This window comes from Coregonus lavaretus (assembly GCF_964263955.1).
Source record: "Coregonus lavaretus genome assembly, contig: HAP1_SCAFFOLD_4643, whole genome shotgun sequence".
In the NCBI taxonomy this organism is placed as follows: Eukaryota; Metazoa; Chordata; class Actinopteri; order Salmoniformes; family Salmonidae; genus Coregonus; species Coregonus lavaretus.
Genome location: NW_028157260.1, coordinates 1 through 17065, shown reverse-complemented (window position 1 = coordinate 17065; position 17065 = coordinate 1). Strand labels below are relative to the sequence as shown.

General features: G+C 46.5%; 1 protein-coding gene across 1 annotated transcript; it reads right to left on the bottom strand.

The window, feature by feature from the left end:
* Window positions 1–10002: 10002 nt before the first annotated feature.
* On the bottom strand, window positions 10003–16933 carry LOC311125614 (endophilin-A1-like; the record flags this gene model as incomplete). The annotated part of the gene is made up of 6 exons (XM_084199641.1): window positions 10003–10199; window positions 11036–11193; window positions 14303–14406; window positions 15074–15174; window positions 16396–16456; window positions 16800–16933. Coding segments are annotated over 6 exons (755 nt in total), but the record flags the coding sequence as incomplete, so codon positions are not given.
* Window positions 16934–17065: the final 132 nt, after the last annotated feature.

Below are 17065 nucleotides of genomic sequence, written 5' to 3'. Positions count from 1 at the left end.
GTAAAAGTATAAATAATTTCAAATTGATTTCAAACCAGATAGCACCATTTTTTTCCCCTTCTATTTACCAATAACCAGGGGCATACTCCAATACTCAGACATAATTTACAAACAAAACATTTGTGTTTATTGAGTGCGCCAGGTCTGAGGCAGTACTGTCATGGTCAAAAGTTTTGAGAATGACACAAGTATTGGTCTTCACAAAGTTCGCTGCTTCATTGATATGAGATATTTTTGTCAGATGTTACTATGGTATACTGAAGTATAATTACAAGCATTCCATAAGTGTCAAAGGCTTTTATTGACAATTACATTAAGTTTATGCAAAGAGTCAATATTTGCAGTGTTGACCCTTCTTTTTCAAGACCTCTGCAATCTGCCCTGGCATGCTGTCAATTAACTTCTGGGCCACATCCTGACTGATGGCAGCCCATTCTTGCATAATCAATGCTTGGAGTTTGTCAGAATTTGTGGGTTTTTGTTTGTCCACCTGCCTCTTGAGGATCGACCACAAGTTCTCAATGGGATTAAGGTCAGGGGAGTTTCCTGGCCATGGACCCAAAATTTCGACGTTTTGTTCCCCGAGCCACTTAGTTATCACTTTTGCCTTATGGCAAGGTGCTCCATCATGCTGGAAAAGGCATTGGTCGTCACCAAACTGTTCTTGGATGGTTGGGAGAAGTTGCTCTCGGAGGATGTGTTGGTACCATTCTTTATTCATGGCTGTGTTCTTAGGCAAAATTGTGAGTGAGCCCACTCCCTTGGCTGAGAAGCAACCCCACACATGAATGGTCTCAGGATGCTTTACTGTTGGCATGACACAGGACTGATGGTAGCGCTCACCTTGTCTTCTCCGGACAAGGTGTTTTCCGGATGCCCCAAACAATCGGAAAGGGGATTCCTCAGCAGTCCAATCCCTGTACCTTTTGCAGAATATCAGTCTGTCCCTGATGTTTTTCCTGGAGAGAAGTGGCTTCTTTGCTGCCCTTCTTGACACCAGGCCATCCTCCAAAAGTCTTCGCCTCACTGTGCTTGCAGATGCTCTCACACCTGCCTGCTGCCATTCCTGAGCAAGCTCTGCACTGGTAGTGCCCCGATCCCGCAGCTGAATCAACTTTAGGAGACGGTCCTGGCGCTTGGGCACCCTGACGCCTTCTTCACAACAATTGAACCTCTCTCCTTGAAGTACTTGATGATCCGATAAATGGTTGATTTAGGTGCAATCTTACTAGCAGCAATATCATTGCCTGTGAAGCCCATTTGGTGAAAAGCAATGATGACGGCATGTGTTTCCTTGCAGGTAACCATGGTTAACAGAGGAAGAACAATGATTTCAAGCACCACACTCCTTTTAAAGCTTCCAGTCTGTTATTCTAACTCAATCAGCATGACATAGTGATCTCCAGCCTTGTCCTCATCAACACTCTCACCTGTGTTAACGAGAGAATCACTGACAGCTGGTCCTTTTGTGGCAGGGCTGAAATGCAGTGGAAATGTTTATTTGGGATTAAGTTCATTTTCATGGCAAAGAGGGACTTTGCAATTCATTGCAATTCATCTGATCACTCTTCATGACATTCTGGAGTATATGCAAATTGCCATCATCAGAATTGAGGCAGCAGACTTTGTGAAAATTAGTATTTGTGTCATTCTCAAAACTTTTGACCACGACTGTAGATGACCAAGGATGTTCTCTTGATAAGTGCGTGATTTTTACCATTTTCCTGTCCTGTTAACCATTCAAAATGTAACGAGTACTTTTGGGTGTCAGGGAAATGTATGGAGTAAAAAGTACATTATTTTGTCTTTAGGAATGTAGTGAAGTAAAAGTAAAAGTAGTCCAAAATATAAATAGTAAAGTACAGATACCACAAAAAACTACTTAAGTAGTACTTTCAAGTATTTTTACTTAAGTACTTTAAACCACTGCCAATACACAGACTCCCGATCTTGAGCGTTATTATTATTACTGTAGAAATTAAATCGAAGATAATTCTCTCATTTCAAGTTCTTTGTTGCCAGCAATGTTGATGTAATATCAGTTGTTACCACACGGTGGCAGTGTTGCTGTCGCATTTGCTTGGCTGTGGACTTCTCAGGCCTTGAGTTCCAAAGTTTCTGTTGGAGTTGGAACCATAGAATTACGAATTGGAACCATCTCCAGTTCTATGGGATGACACTGTGATATGAAACCATTTTGGCTTTGATGCTCCACTATTCTGATTCGGAAATATTCACCAGCACTGGAGTTCTAAGCCATTTCTTCACACCTTTTACTTTTCAAAGTCTCTTTTTGTACCCTGAAATCCCATTTGTTGTGCATTACTGTAGCCTACTATTGTTTATTGCTGCTGTTACTGGTTTTAAAGCTGCAGTCCGTGAATTCAAACAACATTTTAAGTGAGCTTAAGAAAGACACTAAGAGCACCGGTCCAGTTTTTTGTGTCATAGTGTTTATTTGAACAAGTCACATAATTATACTGTATTCATCATCTCACGACAGACACGTTCAGAACATGGGGTGGTGCTCCAACACAGGAACAGCAACATCAACACCCGTCTATCCCTCCCCTATCCTACCCCACAATTCCTCCTCTCTATCAAAATCCTGATTGATACAACAGGCAGATATACTGTGCACACACACACACACACACACACACACACACACACACACACACACACACACACACACAGGGTGGAAACCACGGAATTAGAATTCTAATTCTAGAATCCTAATTCATTCTAATTCTATGGTGGAACACAAACCAACACAGATAGAGTCTGTACAGTCCTCACTGAGGCTAATAACATGCTTATGTACCATAGCAGCTCAAATACCTCAATACAAATAAATAGTTGAATAAATAAAACTAATCAAAACCACCACAGCAGGAAATCGTGGGTTACAGTTCATCTAAAATGGCACCCCACCTCCTACACAGTACACTACTTTCAACTAGTACTGCAGAGAGAATATTTTTTTATTTTTTTTATTTCACCTTTATTTAACCAGGTAAACCAGTTGAGAACAAGTTCTCATTTACAACTGCGACCTGGCCAAGATAAAGCATAGCAGTGCGATAAAAACAAACACAGAGTTTGATTTCATGACAGCTGGATTGCCTTGGACAACCCCAAAAGGTGCAGCTATACTCCCTAGCAGGCGTTCTGCTGTCCTTTCTTCGTCCTGAACACTGCCTGGTCTCTATTTACGTTGTGCTTCTTTTAAGTCTGTTACTATAAGGCCCTTTGGCCTATAGGATTTACTGTATATTGGTCCTCAAGGAACGTTTCTGAGACATACGGTAGGGAGGAGACAGAGGGTGCGTCCCAAATGCCACCCTATTCCCTATATAGTGCACTACTTTAGACCAGAGAATGGCACCCTATTCCCTATATAGTGCACTACTTTAGACCAGAGAATGGCACCCTATTCCCTATATAGTGCACTACTTTAGACCAGAGAATGGCACCCTATTCCCTATATAGTGCACTACTTTAGACCAGAGAATGGCACCCTATTCCCTATATAGTGCACTACTTTAGACCAGAGAATGGCACCCTATTCCCTATATAGTGCACTACTTTAGACCAGAGAATAGCACCCTATTCCCTATATAGTGCACTACTTTAGACCAGAGAATGGCACCCTATTCCCTATATAGTGCACTACTTTAGACCAGAGAATGGCACCCTATTCCCTATATAGTGCACTACTTTAGACCAGAGAATGGCACCCTATTCCCTATATAGTGCACTACATTAGACCAGAGAATGGAACCCTATTCCCTATATAGTGCACTACTTTAGACCAGAGAATGGCACCCTATTCCCTATATAGTGCACTACTTTAGACCAGAGAATGGCACCCTATTCCCTATATAGTGCACAACTTTAGACCAGAGAATGGCACCCTATTCCCTATATAGTGCACAACTTTAGACCAGAGAATGGCACCCTATTCCCTATATAGTGCACTACTTTAGACCAGAGAATGGCACCCTATTCCCTATATAGTGCACTACTTTAGACCAGAGAATGGCACCCTATTCCCTAGATAGTGCACTACTTTAGACCAGAGAATGGCCCCCTATTCCCTATATAGTGCACTACTTTAGACCAGAGAATGGCCCCCTATTCCCTATATAGTGCACTACTTTAGACCAGAGAATGGCACCCTATTCCCTAGATAGTGCACTACTTTAGACCAGAGAATGGCCCCCTATTCCCTATATAGTGCACTACTTTAGACCAGAGAATGGCCCCCTATTCCCTATATAGTGCACTACTTTAGACCAGAGAATGGCACCCTATTCCCTATATAGTGCACTACTTTAGACCAGAGAATGGCACCCTATTCCCTATATAGTGCACTACTTTAGACCAGAGAATGGCACCCTATTCCCTATGTAGTGCACTACTTTAGACCAGAGAATGGCACCCTATTCCCTATGTAGTGCACTACTTTAGACCAGAGAATGGCACCCTATTCCCTATATAGTGCACTACTTTAGACCAGAGAATGGCACCCTATTCCCTATATAGTGCACTACTTTAGACCAGAGAATGGCACCCTATTCCCTATATAGTGCACTACTTTAGACCAGAGAATGGCACCCTATTCCCTATGTAGTGCACTACTTTAGACCAGAGAATGGCACCCTATTCCCTATGTAGTGCACTACTTTAGACCAGAGAATGGCACCCTATTCCCTATATAGTGCACTACTTTAGGGTACCATTTCAGACGCAACCTAAACCCTACCAGGGAGCTCCTCCCGCAACTTCCCTTCACAGTAAAGAAACCACCCTAGCAGACAGGACGAACCCTCTGACTCCAGACAGGACGAACCCTCTGCCTCCAGACAGGACGAACCCTCTCTGACTCCAGACAGGACGAACCCTCTCTGACTCCAGACAGGACGAACCCTCTCTGACTCCAGACAGGACGAACCCTCTCTGACTCCAGACAGGACGAACCCTCTGACTCCAGACAGGACGAACCCTCTGACTCCAGACAGGACGAACCCTCTGACTCCAGACAGGATGAACCCTCTGACTCCAGACAGGACGAACCCTCTGACTCCAGACAGGACGAACCCTCTGACTCCAGACAGGACGAACCCTCTGACTCCAGACAGGACGAACCCTCTCTGACTCCAGACAGGACGAACCCTCTCTGACTCCAGACAGGACGAACCCTCTGACTCCAGACAGGACGAACCCTCTCTGACTCCAGACAGGACGAACCCTCTGACTCCAGACAGGACGAACCCTCTGACTCCAGACAGGATGAACCCTCTGACTCCAGACAGGACGAACCCTCTCTGACTCCAGTCTACACTGTAGGTTCCAGCCGGGCCCTTAGTGACGATGTCACCACCACGGCAGCACAAATACGACATCAGCAAAGCACCCACTAGTCAGTGAGCTCGAGACCAAATGACAATCTCACTGGAAAAAGCACAGAAATAAAATGTATCCCAGTACTGCTTCAACAACCAACGTACAGTGTCCATACAGTACATTCTGTGAAAGGCAGCAACAGAATAAGTAATAAGTAGTGATCTGCTTGTAGATTATCAACACTAACCACATCCTACGACGTAGCCCGGTTCCCACATCCTACGACGTATCCCGGCTCCCACATCCTACGACGTAGCCCGGCTCCCACATCCTACGACGTAGCCCGGCTCCCACATCCTACGACGTAGCCCGGCTCCCACATCCTACGACGTAGCCCGGCTCCCACATCCTACGACGTAGCCCGGCTCCCACATCCTACGACGTAGCCCAGCTCCCACATCCTACGACGTATCCCGGCTCCCACATCCTACCACGTAGCCCGGCTCCCACATCCTACGACGTAGCCCGGCTCCCACATCCTACGACGTAGCCCGGCTCCCACATCCTACGACGTAGCCCGGCTCCCACATCCTACGACGTAGCCCAGCTCCCACATCCTACGACGTATCCCGGCTCCCACATCCTACCACGTAGCCCGGCTCCCACATCCTACCACGTAGCCCGGCTCCCACATCCTACGACGTAGCCCGGCTCCCACATCCTACGACGTATCCCGGCTCCCACATCCTACGACGTAGCCCGGTTCCCACATCCTACGACGTAGCCCGGCTCCCACATCCTACGACGTAGCCCGGCTCCCAGATCTGTTTGTGCTGTTACCAACTCCACGTTTGGCGTGACAATTCCATAAGGAGTTGGCAAGACAGCAGAAACAAGGCCGGCACCCAGGCTATATTAAAGAGACCAGAAACAGACTGGCACCCAGGCTATATCAAAGAGACCAGAAACAGACCGGCACCCAGGCTATATCAAAGAGACCAGAAACAGACCGGCACCCAGGCTATATTAAAAGAGACCAGAAACAGACCGGCACCCAGGCTACAACAACACTCTGAAACTAGATGGTTCCTACACACATGCACAATGGGCCAAAGCTGGTAGGCATGCATTGACCCCTAAAGAGCTCTATTCTATAATATCAGTAAAACCCTAGCAAACTACATACTGTGGTGTAATGTAGGTACAGTGGCACTTTGTCACTCTTCACCAAACACTTCTAATCTTCAGCTAGGTTTTTCCTGTAAAAGCATTGCTTTGGGATGGATGCAGCAAAGTAGAGCAGAGTAGAGACTAATGTCTGTAGGGTAGCATCAGACTGATTCAAGCTCATTGTGAATGTACCACAACATCAGAAGTACTGCTGGAATGTCTGTGGTTCTGGGCCCGAGGCTTTCAATGACAACATACTGTAGTTGTCTGTGGTTCTGGGCCCGTAGCTTTCAATGACAACATACTGTAGTTGTCTGTGGTTCTGGGCCCGTAGCTTTCAATGACAACATACTGTAGTTGTCTGTGGTTCTGGGCCCGTAGCTTTCAATGACAACATACTGTAGTTGTCTGTGGTTCTGGGCCCGTAGCTTTCAATGACAACATACTGTAGTTGTCTGTGGTTCTGGGCCCGTAGCTTTCAATGACAACATACTGTAGTTATCTGTGGTTCTGGGCCCGAGGCTTTCAATGACAACATACTGTAGTTATCTGTGGTTCTGGGCCCGTAGCTTTCAATGACAACATACTGTAGTTATCTGTGGTTCTGGGCCCGTAGCTTTCAATGACAACATACTGTAGTTGTCTGTGGTTCTGGGCCCGTAGCTTTCAATGACAACATACTGTAGTTCTCTGTGGTTCTGGGCCCGTAGCTTTCAATGACAACATAGATAAACATCAGGATGTAACAGTTAAACAGCAGAGGAAAAGGGGCATAGAATTAGTTGAAAGAACTAACAATACTGTATCATGTCCATATATACATACATACATACATACATACATACATACATACATACATACATGTAAATATCACTGTCTTTTTAGAGTTGGACTCTAGCATGCGAAACACACAACACAAACAAAACTACACATTATGGAATCAACGACAATAATGTGTTCATGGTCATACATCACTGGATGGTGATATGATTCAGTGACACCTTTCAAATACCTCGAATATGAATATAAATAGTTCGTCAGCCCTTCAAAGGGGGGCATGTAAGTACAGTACACACAGCATATAGAAATGATCAATACTTACAAACACTAACAGCTGTTTTGTTTGTGGTAACACAGGTCATTCTAATATTAGAATGCATTTACATACGTTGATTAATAATAAATACAATTCTTTCCATAAGTTGTATAAAGAAAAGCGCTGTAGTGGTCCCATTGGACCAGGCAGACAGACAGGCAGACAGACAGGCAGGCAGGCAGACAGACAGACAGACAGGCAGGCAGGCAGGCAGACAGGCAGGCAGGCAAGCAGGCAGGCAGGCAGACAGACAGACAGACAGACAGACAGACAGACAGACAGACAGACAGACAGACAGACAGACAGACAGACAGACAGACAGACAGACAGACAGACAGACAGACAGACAGACAGACAGACAGGCAGGCAGACAGGCAGACAGACAGACAGGCAGACAGGCCGACAGGCAGACAGACCGACAGGCAGACAGACAGACAGACAGACAGGCAGACAGGCAGACAGACAGACAGGCAGGCAGACAACTGTATAAAGCCCAGATACAGGCTGGGCTTTATACAGCTATCTCAGTAGGATCTTAACAGACTGGTTGTACATCCAAAATTGCACCCTATTCCCAATACATTGCCCCCCTTTTGACCAGGGTCTATTGGGGGGGGATCTGGTCAAATGTAGTGCACTACATTAGGAATAGGGTTCTATTCTGGACGCACACAGGCTCCAAACCATTTTTTACCACCCATATTGTGAACCTGAGAGAGCACAGGTGCTTTGGGTGTCCAGCGTTGGCATTGAGGGAATAAGGGACTACAAAGGGGCTACATAGGGGCTACATAGGGGCTACATAGGGGCTACATAGGGGCGACATAGGGGCTACATAGGGGCTACATAGGAACTACATAGGGGCTACATAGGGGCTACATAGGGACTACATAGGGGCTACATAGGGGCTACATAGGGACTACATAGGTAATAGGGTACCATTTCAGACGAAGACCTGACCTTATAAAACAGACCGGCCTGCTCTGTCTCTTCATAACCTGTACACAAGAAGCATGCACTGGGCACACACTGGTTGAATCAACGTTGCTTCCACGCTATTTCAATGAAATTACGTTGAACCAACGTGGAATAGATGTTGAATTGACATCTTTGCCCAGTGGGAGCGGACTTTTATTCTGAAACTGTCGAATGCTGTATGGCAGAGATAACTGACTGTCAACCCGCCTCCCTCCATCTCAAGTCACTCGGTCTCTCTTCTCAACAGAGGACTAATCAGCCAATGTGTAATAACACCAACAACCTAGCTACTCCGCTCCAGTCCCTCCAACCAAAAGTAGTGCAATATATAGGGAATAGGGTGCTATTTGGGATGCAATCGAGGGTCTGTGACTGACAACCACTGGACAGTGTATTGACAGGTCTAGTTCTCTCATGATATAACATGCATCATACAGGAAACACAGTCACAACAGAACACAACGAGCCTCTGTAACATCATCATCATCATCATCATTACAACGCAGGTTGACGTTTATTGTCATGAATCATGCCCTGGAGGCAGAACTGAGCGATTTCCACTAGATGGACCAGCTGCAAAGTCAAAATTGGCTATATATAACAAAACAAAAATCATGAAATCAAAAATGAGCTTTTTGGTCTTCATTTAAGGTTAGGGTTAGGTTTCAAATCAGATTGTATTACTTTGTGGCTGTGCCAGCTGGTGACCACTCTGCAGAGCTGCCTCCGGAACAAGATTCATGGGGAAAAAACCTGCCATTACAACCACCAGCATGTAACAGTTCTCATTATTAACCTTTTAAACTTCAACCTTTAACGGCTTGTCCCAGCATGCAATACATTGGACCAGTCTTCAGTTAGTCCAGTTAGAGAGAGAAAAACACAGAGGAACACACAGAGAGACAGAAACACACAGAGACAGCAACCATCTGTCTCTGTGTGCACCATCTTTACACCATCATAGAACTGACACACAGTCATGTAGACACACTGCACCATCTTTACACCATCATAGAACTGACACACAGTCATGTAGACACACTGCACCATCTTTACACCATCATAGAACTGACACACAGTCATGTAGACACATTGCACCATCTTTACACCATCATAGAACTGACACACAGTCACGTAGACACACTGCACCATCTTTACGAACCCCCTCTTCATATAACTGGCATTCAACACTGCAAGCACATGGATCCCACTGAGGGGGCTGAAGCAGACGATTCCTCCTCTCTCCTCCCTCTCTCCTCCCTCTCTCTCTTCTTCTTCTTCGTCTATAAGCAGAATTCTATACAATTGTAGTCCCTTGTTCCTCCCAGTTGTAGTTCTTTGTGAAAAAGCGGTTGCACTCACACAAGCACAGAGAAGAAGGCGTGGATTAGGCTGGGCAGAGGTGGGGCCTAATGAGGAAGTGGAACCAGGATATCCACGTAGTTGATGGGGAAGAAACCTGATTGGCCGTTGACCATGCCCTCGTACCAGTTATCATCGATCTGATTGGTTAGGGTGATGATATCGCCCTCTTTGAAGCCCAGCTCACCCTCGTTCTCCGGCTCAAAGTCATACAGCGCCCGGCAGCACGGCTGGTCCATAGGAGCTGGGGGAGAGAGGGGAAGGGGGGAGAGAAGGGGGGAGAGACGGGAAGTGAGACAGAGAGAGAGAGAGAGACAGAGAGAGAGAGAGAGAGAGAGAGAGAGAGAGAGAGAGAGATGGATCTGTGAGTCTGTGAGTCTGTATGTGGATCTGTGAGTCTGTGAGTCTGTATGTGGACCTATGAGTCTGCATGTGAATCTGTGTCTGTGTCTGTATGTAGATCTGTGAGTCTGTGTGTGGATCTGTGGATCTGTGTGTCTGTATGTGGATCTGTGTGTCTGTATGTGGATTTGTGTGTCTGTATGTGGATCTGTGTGTCTGTATGTGGATCTGTGTGTCTGTATGTGGATCTGAGAGTCTGTACGTTGATCTATGAGTCTGTGTGTCTGTACGTGGATCTATGAGTCTGTGTGTCTGTATGTGGATCTGTATGTGGATCTGTGAGTCTGTATGTGGATCTGTGTGTCTGTATGTGGATCTGTGTGTCTGTATGTGGATCTGTGGGTCTGTGTGTCTGTATGTGGATCTGTGTGTCTGTATGTGGATCTGTGGGTCTGTGTGTCTGTATGTGGATCTGTGTGTCTGTATGTGGATCTGTGTGTCTGTATGCGGATCTGTGTGTCTGTATGTGGATCTGTGTGTCTGTATGTGAATCTGTATGTGGATCTGTGTGTCTGTATGTGGATCTGTGTGTCTGTATGTGGATCTGTGGGTCTGTGGGTCTGTGTGTCTATATGTGGATCTGTGGATCTGTGAGTCTGTATGTGGATCTGTATGTGGATCTGTGAGTCTGTATGCCTGAATGTGTGCCTACGTCCATCCTGTGTTGTGTGTTCTCACCAGGGGAGCGCCCGGGGGTGCTCCTTCCTGTGTGTGCGGGGCCAGGTGAGGGGGCCGGGCCAGGGGACTTGGCGGTGTCGCTGGGGGGGAGCAGCTCCAGGACCGTCCGGGGTTTAGGAACATACTCCTTCCTGGGTTTATCCTGCGCCTCCCGGATCCTGGAGAGACAACACAGAGGTCAGAGGTCAGAGGTCAACACACAACAAACACACCACAATGTCAGTATAGAACACAGGGTAGGATTCAAGGCTTTTTACATTTGGTTAATACCATGAATACGAGCTCCATGAACGTCAGATAAAATGCCTTTAAAATGTTCAATGTCAACTCTATAGTGTGCCTTCCCAGCCCTAGTGTCTGTCTGTCTGTCTGTCTGTCTGTCTGTCTGTCTGTCTGTCTGTCTGTGTGGCTTCCCAGCCCTAGTGTCTGTCTGTCTGTCTGTCTGTCTGCAGGGGCGGTGTGTTCAATAGGGCGATATGGGCGACGCACTGCCAAACGGGAAAAGGAAGGGATTTTTTTTCTAATCAATTATATCACGGCAACAGTAGTTATCAGTGTTGTAATCTAGACGTCTGATCTGCCACAGTGCCACTAAATGTCCAATCAGGCTAAAGTCGTGCTTCAAATGGCCCCCCCCCCTTTTGGGGCGATTTCAGTCAGGTTGAAAATCGCCCAGAAGTCTGTCATAGACTCCCATGTAAAATCTATTTTTTTCAAATTTCAGAGCTTTCAATACAATCTCTATGGGTTTCTGAGGGCTTGCACTTACGCGCTTTCGTCATACGTAACGTAACCATGAACGTAACTAAGAAAATAGCGGGTAGCAGCGTCTCTGTTGCGACCTGCAGTGTGGCGTTATCTTATGTTTTTAATTTGTACACTTAGTGGCGTTATTTTATGTTTTTAATTTGTACACTTAGTTTACAAACATTCTGCCAACCATGGATTTCCAGTGGTGGGTTTTGGACTGATCTTGTTGATCGTGTACATACCTGCTACGAACGGACTAAATAATGAAAACGCTGCTGGCAGCGGAATCCAATACAGCAGAACAAACTTCCCTTACCCACCACCTTGCTGATTAATGGCCAGTCACTGAGGGGGAAAGCGGATGAGTTGTCAGCGAATCTGCGCTTCCAACACGAATATCGGGAGGCCTGTTTGCTGGCATTTACTGAGACTTGGCTGGATGACAGAGTCCCGGACAGAGAAGTGGAGCCGGCCGGCTTCACCCTGGTCAGAGCGGACCGCGATCTGACAGTCACAGGGAAAATCGATCCTGGTAAGAGAGCGACTCTGTACCCCCGACATTGAACTGCTTTCTGTGTCACTGCGACCTTACTATCTGCCCCGTGAGTTCCCCCAATTGTTTGTTACCGTTGTGTACATTCAACCAAAAGCTAATATAACAAAGGCATCAGAGATTATTTATAATCTGTCACAGAAACTGGAATCCATCTCCCCAGATCAGTCAATAAATGCTTCTGGTATTGACTTATATGCTGCCCCTGTCTTCATGTTGTTGCTGGACATATCTTTTTTTAAATGTGTGTAGGTCACCTAAATCATCAGAAAAATTGCCCCCCCTGAGAATTTTTTCAGGAGCCGCCACTGTCTGTCTGTCTGTCTGTCTGTCTGTCTGTCTGTCTGTCTGTCTGTCTGTCTGTCTGTCTGTGTGGCTTCCCAGCCCTAGTGTCTGTCTGTCTGTCTGTCTGTGTGCCTTCCCAGCCCTAGTGTCTGTCTATCTGTCTGTCTGTCTGTCTGTCTGTCTGTCTGTCTGTCTGTCTGTCTGTCTGTCTGTCTGTCTGTCTGTCTGTCTGTGTGGCTTCCCAGCCCTAGTGTCTGTCTGTCTGTCTGTCTGTCTGTCTGTCTGTCTGTCTGTCTGTCTGTCTGTCTGTCTGTCTGTCTGTCTGTCTGTGTGCCTTCCCAGCCCTAGTGTCTGTCTGTCTGTCTGTCTGTCTGTCTGTCTGTGTGGCTTCCCAGCCCTAGTGTCTGTCTGTCTGTCTGTCTGTGTGCCTTCCCAGCCCTAGTGTCTGTCTATCTGTCTGTCTGTCTGTCTGTCTGTCTGTCTGTCTGTCTGTCTGTCTGTCTGTCTGTCTGTCTGTCTGTCTGTCTGTCTGTCTGTCTGTCTGTGTGCCTTCCCAGCCCTAGTGTCTGTCTGTCTGTCTGTCTGTCTGTCTGTCTGTCTGTCTGTCTGTCTGTCTGTCTGTCTGTCTGTCTGTCTGTGTGCCTTCCCAGCCCTAGTGTCTGTCTGTCTGTCTGTCTGTCTGTCTGTCTGTCTGTGTGGCTTCCCAGCCCTAGTGTCTGTCTGTCTGTCTGTCTGTGTGCCTTCCCAGCCCTAGTGTCTGTCTATCTGTCTGTCTGTCTGTCTGTCTGTCTGTCTGTCTGTCTGTCTGTCTGTCTGTCTGTCTGTGTGCCTTCCCAGCCCTAGTGTCTGTCTGTCTGTCTGTCTGTCTGTCTGTCTGTCTGTCTGTCTGTGTGCCTTCCCAGCCCTAGTGTCTGTCTGTCTGTCTGTCTGTCTGTCTGTCTGTCTGTCTGTGTGGCTTCCCAGCCCTAGTGTCTGTCTGTCTGTCTGTCTGTGTGGCTTCCCAGCCCTAGTGTCTGTCTGTCTGTCTGTCTGTCTGTCTGTCTGTCTGTCTGTGTGGCTTCCCAGCCCTAGTGTCTGTCTGTCTGTCTGTCTGTGTGGCTTCCCAGCCCTAGTGTCTGTCTGTCTGTCTGTCTGTCTGTCTGTCTGTCTGTCTGTGTGGCTTCCCAGCCCTAGTGTCTGTCTGTCTGTGTGGCTTCCCAGCCCCAGTGTCTGTCTGTCTGTCTGTCTGTCTGTCTGTGTGGCTTCCCAGCCCTAGTGTCTGTCTGTCTGTCTGTCTGTCTGTCTGTGTGGCTTCCCAGCCCTAGTGTCTGTCTGTCTGTCTGTCTGTCTGTCTGTCTGTCTGTCTGTCTGTCTGTCTGTCTGTCTGTCTGTCTGTCTGTCTGTCTGTCTGTCTGTCTGTCTGTCTGTCTGTCTGTGTGGCTTCCCAGCCCTAGTGTCTGTCTGTCTGTCTGTCTGTCTGTCTGTCTGTCTGTCTGTCTGTCTGTCTGTCTGTCTGTCTGTCTGTCTGTCTGTGTGGCTTCCCAGCCCTAGTGTCTGTCTGTCTGTCTGTCTGTCTGTCTGTCTGTCTGTCTGTCTGTCTGTCTGTCTGTCTGTCTGTCTGTCTGTCTGTCTGTGTGGCTTCCCAGCCCTAGTGTCTGTCTGTCTGTCTGTCTGTCTGTCTGTCTGTCTGTGTGGCTGACCTCTCGTGGACCTTGCTGGAGAGCTGCTGTAGTATCTCTGTAGCTTGTCTGTGATACTCCACCTGGGCATGGACCAACGCTGCTAGCTGACTCACCTGCTCAATCTACACACACACACACACACACACACACACACACACACACACACACACACACACACACACACACACACACACACACACAGACAGACACACACAGACACAGACACAGACACAGACACAGACACACACACACACACACACACACACACACACACACAGACACACACACACACACACACACACACACACACACACACACACACACAGACAGACACACAGGAAAAAGTGGCTCCTTAAAGTTAGTTTTAGCCTTCTCAATCAGACCGAACAACAAAGAGGGAGGGGGAGGAGAGATAGCGAGGGGGAGGGGAGAGAGCGAGGGGGAGGAGAGAGAGCAAGGGGAGGAGAGAGAGCGAGGGGGAGGTGAGAGAGCGAGGGGGAGGGGAGAGAGCGAGGGGGAGGCGAGAGGAGGCGAGAGAGCGAGGGGGAGGAGAGAGAGCGAGGGGGAGGGGAGAGAGCGAGGGGGAGGGAGAGAGCGAGGGGGGAGAGAGAGCGAGGGGGAGGGGAGAGAGCGAGGGGGAGGCGAGAGAGCGAAGGGGGAGGGAGAGAGCGAGGTGGAGGGGAGAGAGCGAGGGGGAGGGGAGACAGCGAGGGGGAGGGGAGAGAGCGAGGGGGAGGGGAGAGAGTGAGGGGGAGGGAGAGAGCGACAAGAGACAGAGACAGTCCTTACATCACTCTCCAGCAGGTTGAACATGCTCTGCTCTGCCACCTCTTTGGACTCATAAAACTTCTCCAGCGCCTGTGTGATCTCCTCCTCCAGAATTCCTTTACCTACATTATATAACAAGTTATTAAAATAATAACAACAACAACAACGTTTGTATTTGTGAGATAATAATAATAATAATAATAATAATAATAATAATAATAATAATAATAATAATATTAATAACTGAACAAATATAAAGGCAACATGTAAAGTGTTGGTCCCATGTTTCATGAGCTGAAATAAAAGATCACAAAATTTTCCGTACGCACAAAAAGCTTCTTTCTCTCAAATTTGGTGCACAAATGTGTTTACATCCCTGTTAGTGAGCATTTCTCCTTTGCCAAGATAATCCATCCACCTGACAGGTGTGGCATATCAAGAAGCTGATTAAACTGCATGATCATTACACAGGTGCACCTTGTGCTGGGGACAATAAAAGGCCACTCTATAAAATGTTAAGTTTTGTCACACAACACAATGTCACAGATGTCTAAATTTTGAGGGAGTGTGCAATTGGCATTGAATGTTAATTTCTCTACCGTAAGCCACCTCCAACGTAATTTTAGAGAATTTGGCAGTATGTACAACTGGCCTCACAACTGCAGACCACGTGTAACCACGCCAGCCCAAGACTTCCACATCCGGCTTCTACACCTGTGGGATCGTCTGAGACCAGCCACCCGGACAGCTGATGAAACTGAGTATTTCTGTCTGTAATAAAGCGCTTTTCAAATCAAATCACATACAACAGGTGTAGACCTTACAGTGAAATGCTTACTTACAAGCCCTTAACCAACAATTGTTTAGTATAAAAGTAAAACATTAAAAATTGCAAATAATTAAAGAGCAGCAGTAAAATAAAATAACAGTAGGGACGCTATATACAGGGGGTACCAGTACAGAGTCAGTGTGCGGGGGCACCGGTTAGTCGAGGTAATATGTTCATGTAGGTAGAGGTAAAATGACAATGCATAGAACACAGAGTGGCAGGTAGCTTAGTGGTTAAGAGCGTTGTGCCAGTAACCGAAAGGTCGCTGGTTCTAATCCCCGAGCCGACTAGGTGAAAAATCTGTCGATGTGCCCTTGAGCATTCTGATTGGATGGGCCTGGCCTCCCAGGCCCACTCATGGCTCCGCCCCTGCCCAGTCATGTGAAATCAATATATATATTAGGTCTAATGAATGCATTTCAATTGACTGATTTCCTTGTATGAACTGTAACTCAGTGAAATTGTTGGATTAATATTTTTTGTTCAGTATAATAATAAATCAGATCTCCTTTACCGTGCCGTTTCTTCTTATAGTCAAAGTCCAGACGGCGTCCCTGCATCTTCTTCACGTGGTGCTGGAATCATCATCATCATCACTTTATTTTAGTTCTTTAAAACCTAGCTCATTTATTTGACATGTATTTCAGATTAATTTAAGTTAATTTAGGATTGATTTAATTGTATTTAATATTAATTTTATTTATTTAAACAATAACTTCATTTATGTAACAGTTCATCAACATTTATTTACAATTTATTCAACCTTTACTTAACAGTTATGTAAAATGTATTGACAATATTGATTTAACATTCATATATTGAACATTTATCTAACATATTTAATATTTACTTAACAACACACACTGATGTATTTTTCCTGTAGGTTCTGTAGTGGATCAATAAAGTTATGTTATCTACCTGTATCTCTTTGATGTCTTTTTCCTGTAGGTTCTGTAGTGGATCAATAAAGTTCTGTTTGACCTCCATATCCAAGGCATCCTTCACCTCCCCCAGCTCACCCATGGCCTCCCCAGCATCTAGGAGAGCCAGACCTGGAGGAGGGAGGGGTAGGGAGAGATAGGGGGGAGAAGGGGAATGGGAGGGAGGGAGGGAGGGAGGGAGGGAGGAAAACGGAGAGAGATTTGTATGTTCTATCACAGGAATGAAGATTGCACCTGGAGAGA